The following is an 18,745-nucleotide window of genomic DNA, read 5'->3' as shown; positions in this document are numbered from 1 at the left end:
GCTTCCTCATCGCACTCTTCCAGTCTTGACCACTTTCCGGATATTGGATTCACCGTAAAGTTGCGCCAGTTCGATCATTATTCTTCTGCATATGTCTATATGTTGATGTCGGCAGAGAAACAGATAAACTGATTGAACAGTTTCCGGGAGTATTTGTGCTAGTCTATATAGCAGTAATCGGTGAACAGTATCATATCCAGATTTGAAATTGACGACGATGTGGCGAAAAACGCTCAGGTATGCTACACCCTCCGACGAATGTAGAGGATCCCTTCTGTCACTATCAACATACTACCTAAATCCCATTGGGGTTGGTTATTCGATCTTATTCGAGTTATTCTTTTTTTTACTTTCTCTATTTCTTACAACACAAAACAAATAATTATTTTACTTGTCATCATACTGAATTTATTTCAACAATTATCGGTTTTGTAGTATGACATAATCGGTTCTTTTATGACATGTTTAAATATGTATATATATCCAATCATTTACAAACAATTTCCAGTGGAGTAAATCTCTCAATATTTCCCATTTTCAAAGAGAAATGGCAATTAGTTCCCGGGTAGCACCCACTAGCTAAACTATACGATATTGTTGCTCACCATTGTCGTCCCCCGGAGAAGAACATATTGAAGGTGATATATTGGTCACTGACTCTCTTACCTAACCTGATTCGCACTTGATGTTGGTTTGTGTTTAAGTAGGGTGGTCTGCTCTATTCTATGCTTAGGTATTAATTACATTTTGCTCGTAACACTTGCAACAGTAAGAGCTACGGCGATGTGAAACTGGGAGCCCTACGAATCATTTTACTTCTTGAAGCACGAGATGGGGTTGAAATAACACTGACGGTACCGAATCTGTCGCTTCATCTCCGGGGCGCGGTACAGCTGATCCCATCCGCCTCCACCACCAATTGCGCTGTAAAGAATGAAAAGCGACGTTAAAGGTTACCGGAGGTCACCTAATTATCCTGTTCTATGGCACTCACTTGCTTTGGGCGTATTGGGCCAGCAACTGCAACTTTAACCGATCCAAGCCGTAGTCATCCAGCTGATCCGGTACGTACGTGTTGTACAATTTCTTCAACTCGCTCAGATTTATCTCGGGGGCATCCTGGGAAAGGGGAAATTAGGAAAATACACTCTCTTTAATAGGATAGTTGGACGCGAACAACGGCAGCAATTTTGCGTTGAGCGAAATAAACGCCCAAAATGGTGAATGGTGATCACAGACTTCAAATAATTAGTTGCCTCTGGCAGGCGTGATTAAGCGACAAATGAAACTCGAATGAAGCTAGACGTCGAGGTATCAAATTCCTGCAGGGCAGATTTGGAAAGCTGTAAATCATTAAGTCGGTGGAAAGTGTCTTTCGAGAAATGAATGGCATAACACCTTGCTCCCTCTTTTCGTGCCTGATGCGATGACGGAGGCGTGTTGGAATTAGCACTGATTAATCTTCGCGAGAATACACGCTTCGCCATGAATGCGGTGGTTGTCATTATAAAGTCACACGTCTCTTTTCCCGACAATGATAGTGTATGTAGCGTAGGATTAACTGATATCCAACATGTAAAACTATGTTTCGTTTCGTTAAATGATGAACGGGGGATTAGATGCTGCACGGAGTGATAAATCTGAGGAATAATATTAATCAAAAGAACAATGGATGGCATTTTTGATTGGGTAAACGACAGTTATGCTAGTTTAACATGCAAGCGGTGATGTGAAGCACGTGAAATCTTGAAATCGATACACGAATTGCTTTCCCCAGAATCATTCACGATCAATCACTAGAAGCTGTTGAGCTTTATCGCTTTATATGATTTACAGTATCAACACAATTTCTTTCGAAGCTCCCGTCTTCACAAGAGGTCACAGCAATATATCCCAGAGCATTTTTCCATTATCAGAGGAGCAAAAAAAAATGGATGCGCGCGTACATTATTCCCTATGTCTCTGTCAATTCTCACCTCAATCGCATAGGTGTCAACATAAATTCCCATAAAGACGCCCACTTGCTGCAGCTGCTTGAGTGCCAACGGAAGCGCACTTGCCCCTATTGCAACGGCAGATTAAGTTGGCAAATGGAGCATCAAACGTCGGGTCTCAATAGTAAGTGGGGTGGTACGAATCATGTTTCGAACTGAGTGAAGATCATGAGTTGATATTTGTGGAAATGATGGAGTTTTATAAATTTCATCTAAAATACTTTCACTCAGGATAAACTTGGCTTGAATTTTTTTAACATCCCTGCTTTATACAGACGAGTTAACTCTTTGTTCAAACGTTTACTCGTGGTAAATCACAACTGCACCTGTTGTTACATGCTTCTTGTTACTATGTACATTTTGACATCTTTTGAAAATGATAAAATAAGTGAAACGAAATTTTTTAAGTGAAACGGTTTCATTGTGATTGAACATAATAATAATACAGATAATAGATAGTATACTAAAAACTAAAAAATAATTAGACAAGTAGCAGCTAGCAGTTATCACACCTCTTCCTTCATTAATAATATCGAATAAGATACGTCGGGAAAAGTTGAAGCACGGGTTAAGTTGGAACGGAAGCCATTACTTTTACTAGGAATAATAGACTGAGCTGATTTTTTTTCAGTAAACAGTACCTCTTAACCTATCTCATGACTACCAAGATATTGGATAGTCTGTACTCAATACGTGCCTTTGTTTACTTATCGTCGTTCGTGAAATCAAAACGAACCTTTTTGCGCGCTGACTCAATCGGTTCGAAAATACAGGTTTTTATTGAAAATCACTATAGAACTCTAGAAGAGAGGGGGTACGAGCGAGTCAGAGCACTATAACTATCCCAGGTGTACGAGAGTTGCCAACTCTTTTTTGATTATGGCAGATAATTCGGGTATTTGGCAACACGTTCAGCATCCACAATCATCGTTGATGACAGAGGTAGAACTAGTGTGTAAATGTATTGGTAGCAAAAAGAGATTCAAACAACAATATTGTACAATTGTCAGTGGAGCAGAGATTAACTCAATAAAAGGGGCATAGAAATTCAAATTAATTTATTCAAAAGTATTGTTAGTGTAAATTGTAGTTAGATGTAAGTCCAATAAAATTTGTACAGTTCGATGTAAACCGTGGAGATTAAAAGTTGTATAAATCACTAGTAGTCTCGTGTTCAATTATTACGTGGATTGGCCCTGTATTTCTTCGAAGTGTTGGCCTGCTGGATCGACGAAGGTATTCATCGAAGGAAACCCGCCAGGAACCGGAAACCCAGGAAGTCGTGGTTCAGTATCCCAACACCAGGGAAGGCCTCTCGAGTCTCTGTAGACATAAGGATGTGTCTGTTCTCCATGTTAGCGGCGGTGCGTTCACGTTTATTACGTTCTGTTTCTCTCCGCAGCGCTTAAACATTGCACAAGTTTTCGATTACCCGTCGAGACGTGTATCGATTAGGAAGCGCCCTCCAACATAACGCGCACCCCGACACAGCTACTCTCGTAGGTTACCATCCTTTTGCACAGTCCTAGCAGTTGTTCACATTGGAAGGTCAGGCGTTGTCAGCACGCTGGTCGGCCCTCCATTTCCGCTGTACGATTCCGATGGGTTTCGAGAGCCGCAGACCAGACCATCGCTCCGTACCGCAGTATTGACGAGGATACAGTAGCTAGAAGACCCCTTTTGCTATTGCAGGGTTCAGCGTTGTTTGGCAATATCCTCGCTATTTCTTTTCTGCTTTCTTGCAGGTGTAGTCGACATGGGTACCACGAGGTGTCGGATCATATGGACACCAGACATGTACAGATTCGTGATCCGCGCTTGTTACATTTACACGGTCATGAGTGGTCGCCCTCGAACACCAACAATGTTAGAGGAAACGTATTCAAAGCCCGTCGGATGGGACGCGGGACGCGATGAACGAGGCGAGACGTAGAGTGATTGTACGCAAAAACTCTCCCAAACGGAAATTTATGAGATCAAGTAGTAGGCGCAGAGAGAACTAAGCTCCACGAATTACAGAGTGAGCGATGTGTCGAGTCGGAGTTCAGTACGGCTGAGCAATTCAACAATTCAGGGTTCGTGAACCATTTGCACTAGTGAGGCCGCAGTGCAAGAACCCCCTGAGCCGGGAGACCCGTAGACAGATAAACAACTACTACGCGATCTGGTCTTCCGTTAAGACAAGGCGATCTCACAGTTTTGCGACACGAACCCTTTGTCGTGTCCCAGGTTCCCGAAGCTGTAGCATTCCCGCAGGCTGACAAGTACTGCAAAGCTCATGAACGAGCAAGTTCTTACGCTGCACTCGGTTGATGCTGATAATTTGGAGGAGCTGGAACTGACAGTTTACTGTGCTACTGTGACGATCGCTGAAGGCTACCGTGTAAGGCCAAAAGGCGGAATGCTCCAACATCTCCGAGAAAGGTGTCAGCCTATATGTCAAAGGAGATTGGAGCAACGGATTTGAAACAAGTGCGCTGCAAGAGGTAGGCTGATGTCGTATCAAAGAGGCAGCAGATCAGCGAAGTTATGTCGCAAATTTTCTGTGATCGTGCGGCCCACTGAACTTCGCCAGCTTGGAGCTCAAGACGATTTGAACGGTACTTTGAATTAGCAAAGCGCCAAGAACTAAATCAGATGTTCCGAGATAACGAGAAAGTATTGTACGACCACATAAGTGACGAGAAGCCAGATTACAGCGAAAGTTTGCCAGATATTAGCGATGTGATGAAACATGCCCATTTCCTGTGCCCACATACCACTAAAATTTTCGTTCTTCGAAGAATATTGTAGCTCATTTTATTGTAGTTTAAGATAGTAAGCGGTTTTTATTATGAAAATTGTAAATAGTACATTTTTTATTATTAGAAAAAAGGTTGAAAAATCGAACTTTTTTTTTAGTGAGGAGGTAAAGTGGTCACTCGCACATATCACGCTTAAAGAGATTGATTTATGGGTGTTTTCTTGGTGTTTTTTTTTCTTTGTTTTTTTTTGTTTGGAAAAATCATGCGGTGTTAAATGGCCCAGCAGCGCCTTCCAAAAAAATTCGTAGCACTTTTGATATTCAGTATCTAAAGTACAGAACGATTACAGATGACTTAGGGTTAACTAATCTATGTACTGACGTAGTTGTTACCTTAATTTTTAAGAGCACGGTCAAGATAAATCCATTCTCGCTTAGGGGGTGCGTATTACACACATCTCCAATACCTATCGAGTCTGTACAAAATACTAAGCAGCATCATACCCGCCAAAGTTTCTGCTCACTGCGAACAACATCATATTCTCACAGAAGAGCAGAAAGGATGCAAGAGAAATATGCATGGCTGCAAAGACCAGATCATCATTGACGCAGTTATAGTCGGAAGGCTTATGACTCAGTTACCTCTCGTCCGGGTAATGGAAATCTATAATATATACCTGCAGTAATGGGGAAAATGTGTTGCAATCTAGAACGCTGCAGATAAATACGGAGATATTCCAAGGCGACACTTTCAGCCCGCTTTGGTTTGGCTGGCACTGTTTGGCGTCATGGCTTTAAAATAAGGTATGGCGAAGGCGCACATGAAAAAGTGACCCATATCTTCTTCATGGACGATCTCAAGATCTACGCTGATTCAAGTCTGCGTCTCGGTGTAGCTATCCGGGTTGTCGAAGAAATAAGCAGGGACATCTGTATGGAGTTCGGCCTCGACAAGTGCCACTGTGTCCATTTGATGAAAGTGCAACTCACTGAGTCTGGAGCCTGCGAGGTCTATGATGGCTGTTATGAATACCTTGGATTTCGACAGCTCGCCGGGATTTGGCACTCCGACATCAAGACGGAACAGATAAACAAGTTCTTGAATCGAGGGAACTATATCCTAAAGACCTTCCTCAATGAGGGGAACAAGGTACGCGTGATCAACATACTCGCAGTTCCTTTGCTGACCTTGCCACAAGCGGAGTATTAACTCAACTACAATCTGCAGACAGTGTAGGAAAACATAACAGCTTTGAAGCAAAAGCCAGTGCATGATGCATGTGTGGCATGCCTAGTTCTGGCAACACGGGCATTGTCAGTTTAGCGAATAAGTGGGCTGGGCACTCACCACATTTTCCGTCATCTTATCAGCAGGCAGTCACCGCTCGGCTTCGGGCGGTCTCTGGCTATCCCGCGGACGCTCATGGGCACACAGTACCCACCCACATCAACTAAAGCGGCCACACGTTGACAAGGCCGCATCTAAACAGTGGCCAACGCGTTGTGAACTTTCTTCAGTAGTAGAAGCCGACATGATACCCATCCAGGAAAGGATAACATCGACAAGAAATTGCTGGTCAACGCCTCGATGAGATTTGCCAGATGTGCCATAAGCCCGGAGCATACACCGTGTGCCACAACAACATTGTCTATTGACCACTGGTACTCCAATGTTGTCTATTGGAAGACAAACTACCGGTATCTTCCTGCACCTGTCCTTGAAAATGACCGTTTCAAACTATACTGGAATCGCACTGTTCTGACCGACCTCTCGATCCACCAAAACCGTCCTGATATTGTGGCATACGACAAGAGCGACCGACAATTCTCCATCAAAGAAGTTGCTATTTCTACTTCTACTTGCTGAACTAAAATCTGGAGGAGACCCATGGTCGTAATATTTGCAAGTACCGACCATTGGACATGGAACTCAAAGAACTGTGGAGGCTAAGGAAGGTCTCAGGAATTTTTCCAATTGTTCTATCTAGAACTGGAATCGCCCCTAAGACACTTATAGTATCGCTCAAGGTGTTGAACAGTGAAAAGAAATTGGCCGGCATCCAATAGTCGATCATTCTTAGCACCTGCGCGATCGTTCGACAATTCCTAGGTCAGAACTAAACAGAACGAGCAGTTTTCCGTGTTTCACATCAAACACTGCGTATGAGACGAACAATGCTCACGCTGCTCTCGAAGTTTTTTGTTTGTAGACAAACATAATTTTTTCGTATCTTATGTTTGAAAATGTGACATGTTTGTTCACATGATGTTCAAACATCATGTGCAGTTTCTCTTGTATTTTCACCCAAGCAACGGCGATGTGTAGAATAAAATAAGCGAATTAGACACCCCACCACCACCACCACTCAACACACGGTGTGTTGGTGTGTTGACATGGAAAATGGAAGGGAAGAATCTATCATGACAATGGGTGCTTCGTCCAAAATTTTAGGCAAATAAAATACACCTCTTTATTTGTTCTGAACAAAATAAGCGTCAATTAATATCAGAGTTCTTCACACTTGATATCATTATTTAGTCCACGCATCAATTTATTAATTGAATTTATGACATATCCGCTATCATCAGCTATTTGAACAAGTACTAAAATTGATTAGAGCGTGGCGGATATGTTTAGTCTACCAAATCAAAATACCAAGAATAGGTGTGAATTTTCCTGAAAACATCCATCCAAAACTAATTTCCCAGACTTCAATTGGCAAAATGCACGGAGAAAAAAATTCTCATAGAAAGCTTCTTTCTATTCAGAGAATATTCACGGGAAATAGATATGTTAATGAATTAGTGTATAAAACAAAATTGACGGTCTGGATTTTTGCTTCAATTTATCTGATTTTTGTTTTTATTTTCCAATGAAACGTATAACGAAGCAATGTAAAGTGTTCTCTTTGACTATTAGAATGTAGAATAACATTTTCTTCGTGGTGTGCCCCTATGTATCCTTCCGAATACTTTCACAGTATCCGGAAGTATCACAGAATCACAGTATCAATTTTGTTTAGTGTTCAAAATTGTTAGGGATTCCTATCCGAGAACGATATTCGATCAAAACCGTTCGAAAATGCCGGAAACAATAAAACGTGATCTCGGACACTCCTCGTAACACAGATTAACACAGAAAATATGAAATAAAGATAATAAAATTAACAGAAAAGAATTCAAAACGTCTTGGTCAAAGTTGAATATATTACCCTTCCTCGAATTGCTTCAATCTAATTGTTCAAATATATCATAAGCGCATTAGAACAACACACATACAAAAAAAACAGAGAGAAAAGATGAATAAACCAGCCCGGTTACTTAAATATATTTTTTGTCCATTCTTGAGTATTTATGAACAGTTTTAGATAAATTCAAAAAAAAATCCTTCAATATATCGTTTCGAGGAAAATATAAGTTATTTATATGGTGACATGACTCTGTACATTGCAAATAAAGAGTGTCCCATATCAAATTGCATCACGGAAAAAACGTTGTAGAAAATAACCCATTGGGTATTTTCTCTTGAAAATTAGAGTAGAAGTAACTTAGTGTGTATTGTTTACAATGCATTTTTATCCCTGTCGGTCTTTCGAAAATTGAAAAAAGGAGATCACCCGAAAAGCAACATCGCGAAGCACCATATTTTGCACAAGCACCTGGGAAATCCTCAACTCTCCCATCGGGACATCGGAAAACAACTCGGAATCGTGCAGCCAACGGTGAGTCGTGTGATTAAACTTCACTACGAAACTCTGAGCATCGAACGGAAGGAGAAACGCGATCAGAATGGATGTTCTATTAGAGATCAGGATCAAAAGCGTGTCGTGAATGCTTTTAAGCGGAATCCCAATGCTCCGGTCAAGGGATGTGGCCAAAAAGTTGAGTCTGTCCAAGTCTTTCGTTCAGAGAGCCAAAGACCGGGATGGACTGCATACGTACAAAGTGCAGAAGGTACCAAATCATGACGAACGCAAAATACGGTGGGAAGTCACGAGCCCGGAAACTGTACACCCAGATGCTCGCGAAGCTTCATTGTCCCATCATGGATGATGGATAATGAGACGTTCGTCAAGGCGGACTTCCGGCAGCTTCCGAGGCTACTGTTCTTAACCGCCCAACACAAGTTTGATGCTCCGGAGTAAGTAAGGAAGCAGAAACTTTCTGCATTGCCAAGAATACATGATATGGCAAGCGATCTGCTGATGTGAAGTGCGCCGTTCGTGACTACCGGGGCTGTAAACGGACAGATCTACCTCAAGAAGTGTCCACGGAAGCGTCTGCTTCGTCTGTTGAAGCAACACGAGAGCCCTCCGATCTTTTGGCCGGATCTAGCTTTGTGACTCTGTTCAAAGGATGTCCTGGAGTGGTACGGAGCCAACGATCCCAACGCATCGGAACTAAGGACCATCGAAAAATACTGGGCTTTTATAAAGCAGGCACTACGGAAGCATCCCAAGGAGGTCAAATCTGAGGTTTTGGTATTGAAGTTAAATTAAATAAATATGCCATAAGCTTACTGAAGAGTTATATTTCATTGTCTGAAAGTTCGAAAAGGATCGGTTAACTAAGCAATCTACAACGTTTTTTTCCGTGATGCAATTCGATGTGGGACACCCTTCAGTCAACAATATACCGAAATATCATCACTGTGCCTTAATAAATAAAACACCAATAAAATATCGAATTAAGTGTAAATATGACATACAGATTTCGATTTGAATTAATAGTCTTCCATTTAGACCACGAAGCGAACAATAATAGAGCGATACAAGTAGTTCCATCATTTTTGTGTTCGGTTATCATACCACGTACGAAACATGATGAACGTTTAACATTTTCCCGAACGCTGTATTGCATTCCTCTATGTGTGAAACCAATTTTGTTTTCACCACTTCGTTGATCCCGGAAAAATAAAACATCTCCATACAGAGATTTCCACCTTTCATAACCCGTGTCGGCACTTCACTTACCTGACTGTCGATTGCGTTTTGTGGTCGGCCGGACGATAATTTGGCTACACAAAGCAGCAGGGCCAGGACGAGCAAAATTTGCCGTGAGGCCAAACTGCTGGAAACCATCCTGTTTTTGTGTGATGTGTCTATGCGCGGAATGGACAACCCAGATGCGGTCGTTGTGTTTTTTGTGTGTTCCTCTTTTACGTCCTGGCCAGTGACAGTGAACCTATGAAAAACAGATGGAAAATAATTTACTCTGTAGAGCTTCGCAATATGACACCTCAAATCGAAAGTTGAACCGAGCGGTGAGAGAGTGAAGAAAATGCAATTAATTCTGCGGTTGCAGCTATCCAGGATCGGTAATCTAAGTAGCTAAGTTATAAATTTATCGCCAGAGTGCATTGTGATGCTGTGGCGTTACATAAAGCATAAAAGGTGGAGATTATGTCACAAATTGCCACCGCCATCGATCGGTCGCAGGATGGCATGGTGGGCAAGGATATGAGTTCTATAATAAAGATTAATATTTATCAAGTGGTATCATCGCATCCAATGCTTGTGCAACCAAAACCCAGTCAGTGGTGATTGCGGGATGCCTGGCCAAGACAGAATCGGAATGAGCGTAGGATAAGTCGTGGAGGACTCATTCCGCGATAAGGCTAGCGCGCTTTGTTTCCCCCGGGATTATCCTCATTAGGCGAAATCTTATCGAAACAGGAACAGTTTATTATTCAATGTCAATGTAATGCCAATGTCGCCGCCGAATGTCATCGTCAATTTCGAGTGACACTGGGATGAACACAATTAGAGGCGAGAATTGAGATCATTATTCAAATGAGTTATTCGCCAGCGGCATCACTAACGATGGTTCGTGTTTGGAATAAGAATCGGACGCTTTCATTTTTCATATCGGGAAGCTGGCGTCTTGCTAATTGAGCATAGTTTTGCGATGAAGACGGATTAGTGTCCTCGTCGAAAGAGACTGCTAGAAAATACACATATTTGAATGTATCCATTATAGAAGGCGAAGACCACTTCAGGAAGGACAGCATCACGAAGTCGACTCGTAAAAAAGGTCACCTACTTTCATATTGATATTATGCAGTTGTGCCACATCGCTGAGAAACGCAATATTTTAGCATTCAGAACACATTTTAATCAACTGTTGTGCCTTTGGCCAAAAGCGGTAACATGTGGAGTACCGAATCTACTTCACAAGAGACTTATTTCGTTGACCCTTCGCTACACACGGCGTATGAGTAAATCCCACGTCAAAATACTGTTTTTAGTTTGGGGAGAATTCGGCTAAATATATGACTTGTAATCAATCATGATTGTTATTTCTTGAGTATGAAGTATTCCCAATAAATGTTTGAGCCCGATTTCATTACGCTTTTCAATGGCAGAATCTAAAGCGATGTGATTTCTATCGTCAAAATATATTGGTCAAACTTTTCCAACCCAAATCCATCGTAATCAGCAAAATAAGAAAAAATCCCTCTGCTTGTGCTTTCGAAGGGCTCCACTTTAAAAATGTCGTTTCCACCTTCCGCGTGCTAATGACAGTTAGATTGTATGTAGGATGCTGCATTCAGTGAGCGGTGATACGCGCGGAGTGGGTTTCTGTTCCCTGTTCCTTCACGGATTTCCCACCTCCGGGAAGTAAGGATACATTAATAATTTAGAAGTCGTTGGGAGATTACGCTTAACGCCAAAAACGTTCAGTGGAATTCAAGTGATGCCTATTTCGGATTATTCATTTGCTCGCCCTGGTCTCCAGGATCAGGAAGCTATTAGGGCAATTTGACGCGCCTTTTCATTGTTGAGTTTTTAATGCGTCGCTTAGTGGTCATTTTTCGGACGAATATTAAAATAACTGTTGACGAGGTGGCTGGTGGATGACGTCATTTGTTTGATTACATTGAGTATTTATTAAGTACGAATTCATGGAAAAATGTTTTATTGTGCTGTTCAAACAAAAAAAACCGTCGAAAAATTCTCAAAAGGAATGCAGTGGGAGTAATATAAATTATGAGTAAATAAAATCTCTTCAATTACGATTGAAACAGATTGTTTTGCTTTTTGTCTTTTGTTCGAAATTAACCGCGCTAAAAGTATCATCTCAATAGCAGTGCTGAAAAAAGTTCCTTTTAACACCATCAAGTGTTCCAACCGACAAAGGACTCAACTATCAGATCGTGAACAGTAAACTTGAAAAAAATCTTTTAGAATTTGAGTGGTCTGTTTAGAATTTGAGTGGTCTATTTTTGTCTCTTTAGTCTTCTCAGGTATTCGATTTGTTAGTTCGGCGAAAATTGATCTATCATGTTTCCAATAGAGGACCGATATCTCGCATTGTTTACGTGCGACACTAGGCATCGGTGGAAAGAAATGAAAAAAACTAAACTCTCAGACAAAGATTCAACTTTCAAGATTGCTTATCTCGGTTTGTTTCAGCCACGAGCAAAAATCAAATACACCAAATTCAACGGTTTGATCGCCAAGCCGAAAACGTAGGACAGACTGCTATGAACGTTAATAAAGTTTATGGTCCTGATACTATAACATTCACAAATTCCCAATGTTGTACCACACCAATTTTCGAAAATGTCCATCAAATAATGAAAATAGTTGAGTTTCACTGTTTCAACTGTACAGAAGCTAAACATACAACACAAATCGTATGGAGTATCATAAATGAGGTTGGGTATAACAGGAAGCTCGATGAATGGGTGCCACGCGGTTCAACGCAAAAAAAAACCTTATGGATCAAATCTGCATCTGCGAACTACGGCTGCATCGAAACAAAATCAATCCATTTCTGGAGCGAATGATGACTGGTGATGAATGGCCGATCGCTTACGAAAACATCAAGTATTTGCCACGCTACTGAGCTTCCGCTGTTTGTCAATAGATGGGTCCAGTACTACCCAAATACGCGTGGTACGCGTGGTTGAACTCTCGGCGAGAGTTCGTGCCAAACGCCGCCAATGGACGTTGAGCGTCCTTTCTTGCCCGTTAACAACTGCTCCAGCAACAGAAAACTAGGGGTTTCATCATTGAGGAACGAATTCTATTGCTTTTTTTATTATACGATTGCACATGCAATGTGCGAAAATGGCCACAACACGAGCAAGAGTCACGAAAAACATAGTAGTGGAGACAAAAAAAAGTTATTCTACAGCATAACAACGCTTCGCTTCCCGTTTGCTCATTAAAAGCTTCTTATAAATACTCATTTATTTCTGGGAATATATTGCGCTGTTCGATTATCACTTGTTTTGTTCGATAGCACATGGTCTACCAAAAAGATTAAGATTTAGGAGAAAATTGAAAACTTTATTTGAATGAGCACTAGTTATATCATAAATTATTTGAAATTTAATTTTTATTCACAAACTTTTGAGAGAGATGAGCATAAAAAACCACTTATTAAAAATATTTTAAGTTTTTACTATTTATATATGTTTCTTGAGATATCTCTACACTTGCTTAACCAATCTTCGATGTCTATACAGCAATTCCAAATGAAATCGTCCTAAAAATGCAGATTTTAAAAACTTGTATTTTTGATTCCAATAAAAGTATGTATTCCGTTTGGGTTGGAGGAAATATGAGTTTTTCACAGTAATTGGGAATTTTTTGACCCAAGCGTAACTTTTGAAAAGGGCGTATCGATTTTAGTAACAATAAGAAATCTTTGATAATTTATATCTCAAAAACTATGAGTCGTACCGAAATAGTGTCTTATAAAGAGTTATAGAGTATTGATGGTTGAATATGGAAAAAAAGGACACTGAGAAAAAAAGTTAGTACTCTTTTGCATATGAATATAAATGCATAAATGCATATTTTTAATTTTTTTTTAATTTTTTCATATAAAATAGAAGTCATGTAGAAAATTCAAAAAATGGGCCCAAGATGGTAAAGCTATTTTTGACGAACTTTGTGAAACATCGAATTTTTAGGAATTTTCGAAACTTCGAGTTTTTGTATGTTAGCAGTCATTTTTAATCACAAATTATGAATCCTGATGTTATTTAAAACAAAAACATCAATCTCCTTCTAAATGCAACCATTCTCGAGATATTTAAAAAATATTTCTAATTTATTGTTTTTTTTTATAGTAAATAATCCCTTTTAATACGATTGTCGTGTTATACCGTCATGTTCATGAAATTTTATGAATTTGCTTATAATTTCCAACAACTTTTCCGAATACATCATTATGGTTCATTTTTTGACTGAAGTGTAACTTTTGAAAAGGTAGTATCGATTTTAGTAAGAGAAATCTTTGATAATTTATATCTCAAAAAATATGAGTCGTACCGAAATAGTGCCCAAGATGATAAAACTATTTTTGACGAAATTTGTGCAACATCGAATTTTTAGGAATTTTCAAAACTTCAAATTTTTGTATTTTAGCAATCGTTTTTAGCCACAAATTATGAATCCTGATGTGATTTGAAACAAAAAAGGTTATTATCAATCTCCTTCTAAATGTATATTCTCGAGATATTTAAAAAAATATTTGTAATTTATAATTTTTGAATTTTCTACATGACTTCTATTTTGTATGAAAAAATTACAAAAAAATAAAAAAATATGTATTTTGGATATTGCAAATTGAATTTGCATTTTTTGAATAAAAAAAGGGTACTAATTTTTTTTCAGTGTACATTTTTTTTCATTTTCAACCATCAATACTCTATAACTCTTTCTAAGACACTATTTCGGTACGACTCATAGTTTTTGAGATATAAATTATCAAAGATTTCTCTTACTCAAATCGATACGTCCTTTTCAAAAGTTAAAAAATTCCCAATTGCTGTGGAAAACTCATATTTCCTCTAACCCAAACGGAATACACACTTTCATTCGAATCAAAAATACTCATGTTTTGTCAACAAGTCTTTTGAAGTGTTGTCAGGTCACAAAAACATAGCATTTTTTTAGTTTATCTGATGAACCTAAGTTCAATTTTTTTTATACTTTGGTTTCTCTGAGCAAACAATGAGGGTCAATAACCCACAAAATTTGGTTAAGATCGATCCACAAGTAGAGGAGTATCAAATGTCTCAAGAAGTTGCTGTCACGTCACGCAAAGTATACGATCCATTCCAGCGTGACGTGACAACATTTTGACTCACAACAAACACTTTTTTTATAGTGATATTGAGAAACTTTCCTACAAGAATCATCAGTTGGAGAATATTTTATAGTTAGATTGGCTTGTTGCCAGTCAAACACTTTCGTGAAGTTACAACTCCTGACTTTTTGCTGTTTCCGAATTTGAAAATTAATGTTGTATTTTTATTTCCGTTTCAAAACATGCAAATGAACTTTCTACTATATTTTGTCAACAAAAGACGAACGTAGATTCAAGAATATAGAATATAATCTTGTTTCGACTTTCTGTTTACTGATAACAGTACAGCCATTCCATGCCAAACCGATAAAGTGGTTTCAGATTTTCGTGAGGTAATTTTGTTCTTTATCACAAAACATTAGACTCGTATTTTTTAATTTTTTCGTTAGGGTGACCATTTCCATTTTAGGGTAGTTCAAAAAATCAATTATCACCATTTCCCAAAATTGGCCTTTTTTAAAAAAAATCTTAAATTTAAAATCTTTTGAACCACTGAACCGTTTTAGATGATCGACATATCAAATTGAAGCCAATGAGCTTATTGCTAGTTTATTGAAAAATATTGAACCAGCAAAAAAAATGGATTATTAAAGAACAAAACTACCTCTTTTCATGGGAATCTGAGAACCACTATATCGTTTTGGCATGGAAAACCCATACGATTTGGGTATGGGTTGCAGCTGTCTTACCAGCGGAAGAGGAATATCGTATTGGTAAGAACTTAGCCATAGACGCATGTGGAGTCAGACAAAGAAAGTGCACATACAAATGCACACGCAAACGTCAACGGTCAATGATCAAAGTCAAAGTCCGAGTCATCTTCAACACGCAAATACGCAAAGCCCTTGCGCATACACACGGATGCATACAAAGAGTTTATCAAAAGTATCTTATAGCAAAATCAGATGCTTTCCCCCGGTAGTGAGCGCCACTCGATGAACCAGGCTTGTGCGAGTCATTGATGGCAAGCGCCAGAGTGAACGTGTAAACAATCACGAAGTAAAAACTGGGGGTCGGCCTAGGATCACCACGACTTCCCCCAAATAACGGCATGCCGTGTACTACAGGTAACAGGTAGATTCAATTTATATAGCTTATTTTGATGAACATACCATAAGCAATCAAAAATGTCTTATTTTGTAATGTTTCGCAATCTAATTTTCTGTACAGGTCAAAAATATTTCTTCTCTGTTCCGCGGATAATCGGGGTTCTACAAGTTGTCAGCGTTGTGACACCTTTCATTTGACACACCTCAAAAATCGGTTGGAAGCATCAGTCCTGAGATACAAAGGGAGGTAGGTTCAGGACCACCCGTCGCGTTAGGAACACCTTCCCCTATAGGGTGGACCTTTGGAAGGGAAAGGGGAGATCCCAGAGGAAAGTGGGAAGTATTCAGAGTAATAAAAAACACAAAAACTAGTATACACTGCGTTTCCCGACTATAGAACCACCAATTTTTTTCTGAATTTCCAAAAATATGTAAGAAGTTGGTTGAATTGAAGTATGTTGTGTTGGATATTATAATTATTTTCATTTAAAGGACTGGCCATTTCAATTTTATTGTAGTGTTCAGGTGCGAAACAATAAAAAAAACTAAAATTCAAGTATTTCATAACTATAGAACCAGATGGAAAAACTCTCACTCCTTTACAGAATTTACGTCAATTTCACATGGATTACAATAGGTTTCTAATTCGTAAGTCATCTTTAGTTCTCAATCAGTTCAAATAAACCATCCTGGGTGATTTTTAATAAGCTGCGCCATGTTGTAGTTTGTATCTCGTTCTACGCAGAGGATACTGCTCGTTTAAGCTCTTCAAATCACTCATACTGCTTGTAAGCTGCATCTACTATTCGTACGATCCCTCCTCATAAGTTCTTGATAGGGTTTTGATCTGGTAAAAAAGCTGACCAGTCCAGAATCTGAAGCCCCATGCCATGACCTTCCGGATTTTATGAATTGATGCCAAACTACCCAATTAATACGGTGTTTTCGACGGAAAAACAGGAAACTATTCTGAAGTACTTCATTGCACTTCTGACTGTATATTGATGTTGATGTAAAGCTATTTGAATCAAGCCGTTTTGTAAATATTTGCCTCATACTATCAAACTACCGCTTGCAAAAGCTACGAGTTGAAAAAAATTACATGGCAAGTTCCGTAAGTCCTTCCAGTATGAAGACATTCTATTCAAGTTGAATTTATTTTCATCAGAGAAGTTATCCTGAAACAGTGAAATCCATGGCATTAGCATCCACATTAGTTTTTGGACCCGCAACTTTGGAGAAGTGATTTTTATGGTTTGGAGAGAATTTTCTCAAAAAAGGCCTGGTTTTGGTGGCTTACCATCAACACGAATGAATAGTCAGAAGTGCAACGGAGTACTTCAGAATCATTTACTGCTGTTTTTTCATCAAAAACAATGTGATAAATGGGTAATTTGGCATCAATTCATTAAATCTGGAAGGTCGTGGCATGGTTTGATGAATAAGGGCTTCAGATTCTGCACTGGCCAGCTTGTATACCAGATCAAAACTCTATCAAGAACTTATGAGGAGTGATCGTACGAATAGTAGAAGCAGCCTACAAGCAGTATGAGTGATTTGAAGAGCTTAAAGGAGCAGTATGCTCTGCGTAGAACGAGATACACACTACAACATAGCGCAACTTGATCAACACCCCCCAGATAGGGTTATTTGAACTGATTGAGAACTAAAGATGTCCTACGAATTGGAAACTTAGTGAAATTCACGTGAAATTGACGTTAATTTTGTAAAGGAGTGAGAGTTTTTCCATCTGGTTCTATAGTTATGAAACACTGGAATTTGAGTGTTTTAAATGTTTCGTGCCTGAACAAACAAAGTTCAAATGGCCAGTCTTTTAAATGAAGATAGTTATTATATCCTACACTTTATACTTCAATTCAACCGACTTCTTACATATCTCTGGAGACTCATAAAAATGAGTGGTTTTATAGTCGTGAAACGCAGTGTATAGCTTGCTACAATACGATGAAATTCTTATTTAATACATCTTATTGATTGTGTGACGTGACAATGCTTTATGGAGACTGTTTTTCTCGCACAGAGCGCCTTGCTACGTCACAAAATGCATGCCGACTTTTTCCAAGTTCTTGTGAGTTTTTTGAAAAACTGAATATATGTACAGGAATCCACTTTTATTTTTTATTGAAAAATCATAGAACAGAGTTTATTTGCATGTTTTGAAACAGAAATGGTGGGCTGGCGAATTCAACTGTAAAATATTCTCTAACTGATAATTCATGTAGGAAATTTTCGCAATTTCACTTTGAAATCGTTTACTATTTGGAAATCGTGTGATTTATACATGAGAACGAGAAAAAAGCTGTTTTTAGTGAGTCAAAACGTTGTCAAGTAACGCTGGAATGGGTCAATGTATGATTAAACACTGCTTTTGACAACTATAGAACCACTCATGTTTTCCGAATTTCCAGAGATATGTAAGAAGTCGGTTGGATTGAAATATATAGTGTAGGATATAATAACTATCTTCATTTAAAAGACTGGCCATTTGAACTTTATTGTTGTGTTCAGGCGCGAAACATTCAAAAAACTATAATTCCAGTGTTTCATAACTATAGAGCCAGATGGGAAAACTTTCACTGCTTCACGAAATTAACGTCAATTTCATATGAATTACAAAAAGTTTCTAATTCGTAAGTCGTTTTTAGTTCTCAATTAGATCAAAAAACCCATTCGGGATGGTTTTGATCAAGTTGCGCCATGTTGTAGTGTGTATCTCGTTCTACGCAGAGGATACTGCTCGTTTAAGCTCTTCAAATCACTCATACCGCTTGTAGGCTGCTTCTACTATTCGTACGATCACTCCTTATAAGTTCTTGATAGGATTTTGATCT

The 18,745-nt window shown here is 39.1% G+C and overlaps 1 protein-coding gene across 1 annotated transcript in view; it reads right to left on the bottom strand.

Annotated features, from left to right (window-relative positions):
• Nucleotides 1–382: 382 nt before the first annotated feature.
• LOC129778434 (uncharacterized) overlaps nt 383–18,745 on the bottom strand; it is a 39,537-nt gene continuing 21,174 nt past the window's right edge. Inside the window, exons 2-4 of the mRNA XM_055785325.1 lie at nt 9,711–9,921; nt 995–1,119; nt 383–924 (exon numbers count right to left, since the gene is read on the bottom strand). Of these exons, the coding sequence (XP_055641300.1) occupies nt 813–924; nt 995–1,119; nt 9,711–9,818 (345 nt within the window). The 5' untranslated portion in view covers nt 9,819–9,921 and the 3' untranslated portion in view covers nt 383–812. The remainder of the gene's footprint in view (nt 925–994; nt 1,120–9,710; nt 9,922–18,745) is intronic.

This window comes from Toxorhynchites rutilus, chromosome 3, assembly GCF_029784135.1.
Source record: "Toxorhynchites rutilus septentrionalis strain SRP chromosome 3, ASM2978413v1, whole genome shotgun sequence".
NCBI lineage: Eukaryota > Metazoa > Arthropoda > Insecta > Diptera > Culicidae > Toxorhynchites > Toxorhynchites rutilus.
Note: the sequence above shows the minus strand (reverse complement) of the source record. Positions and strands in the feature narration are given on the sequence as shown.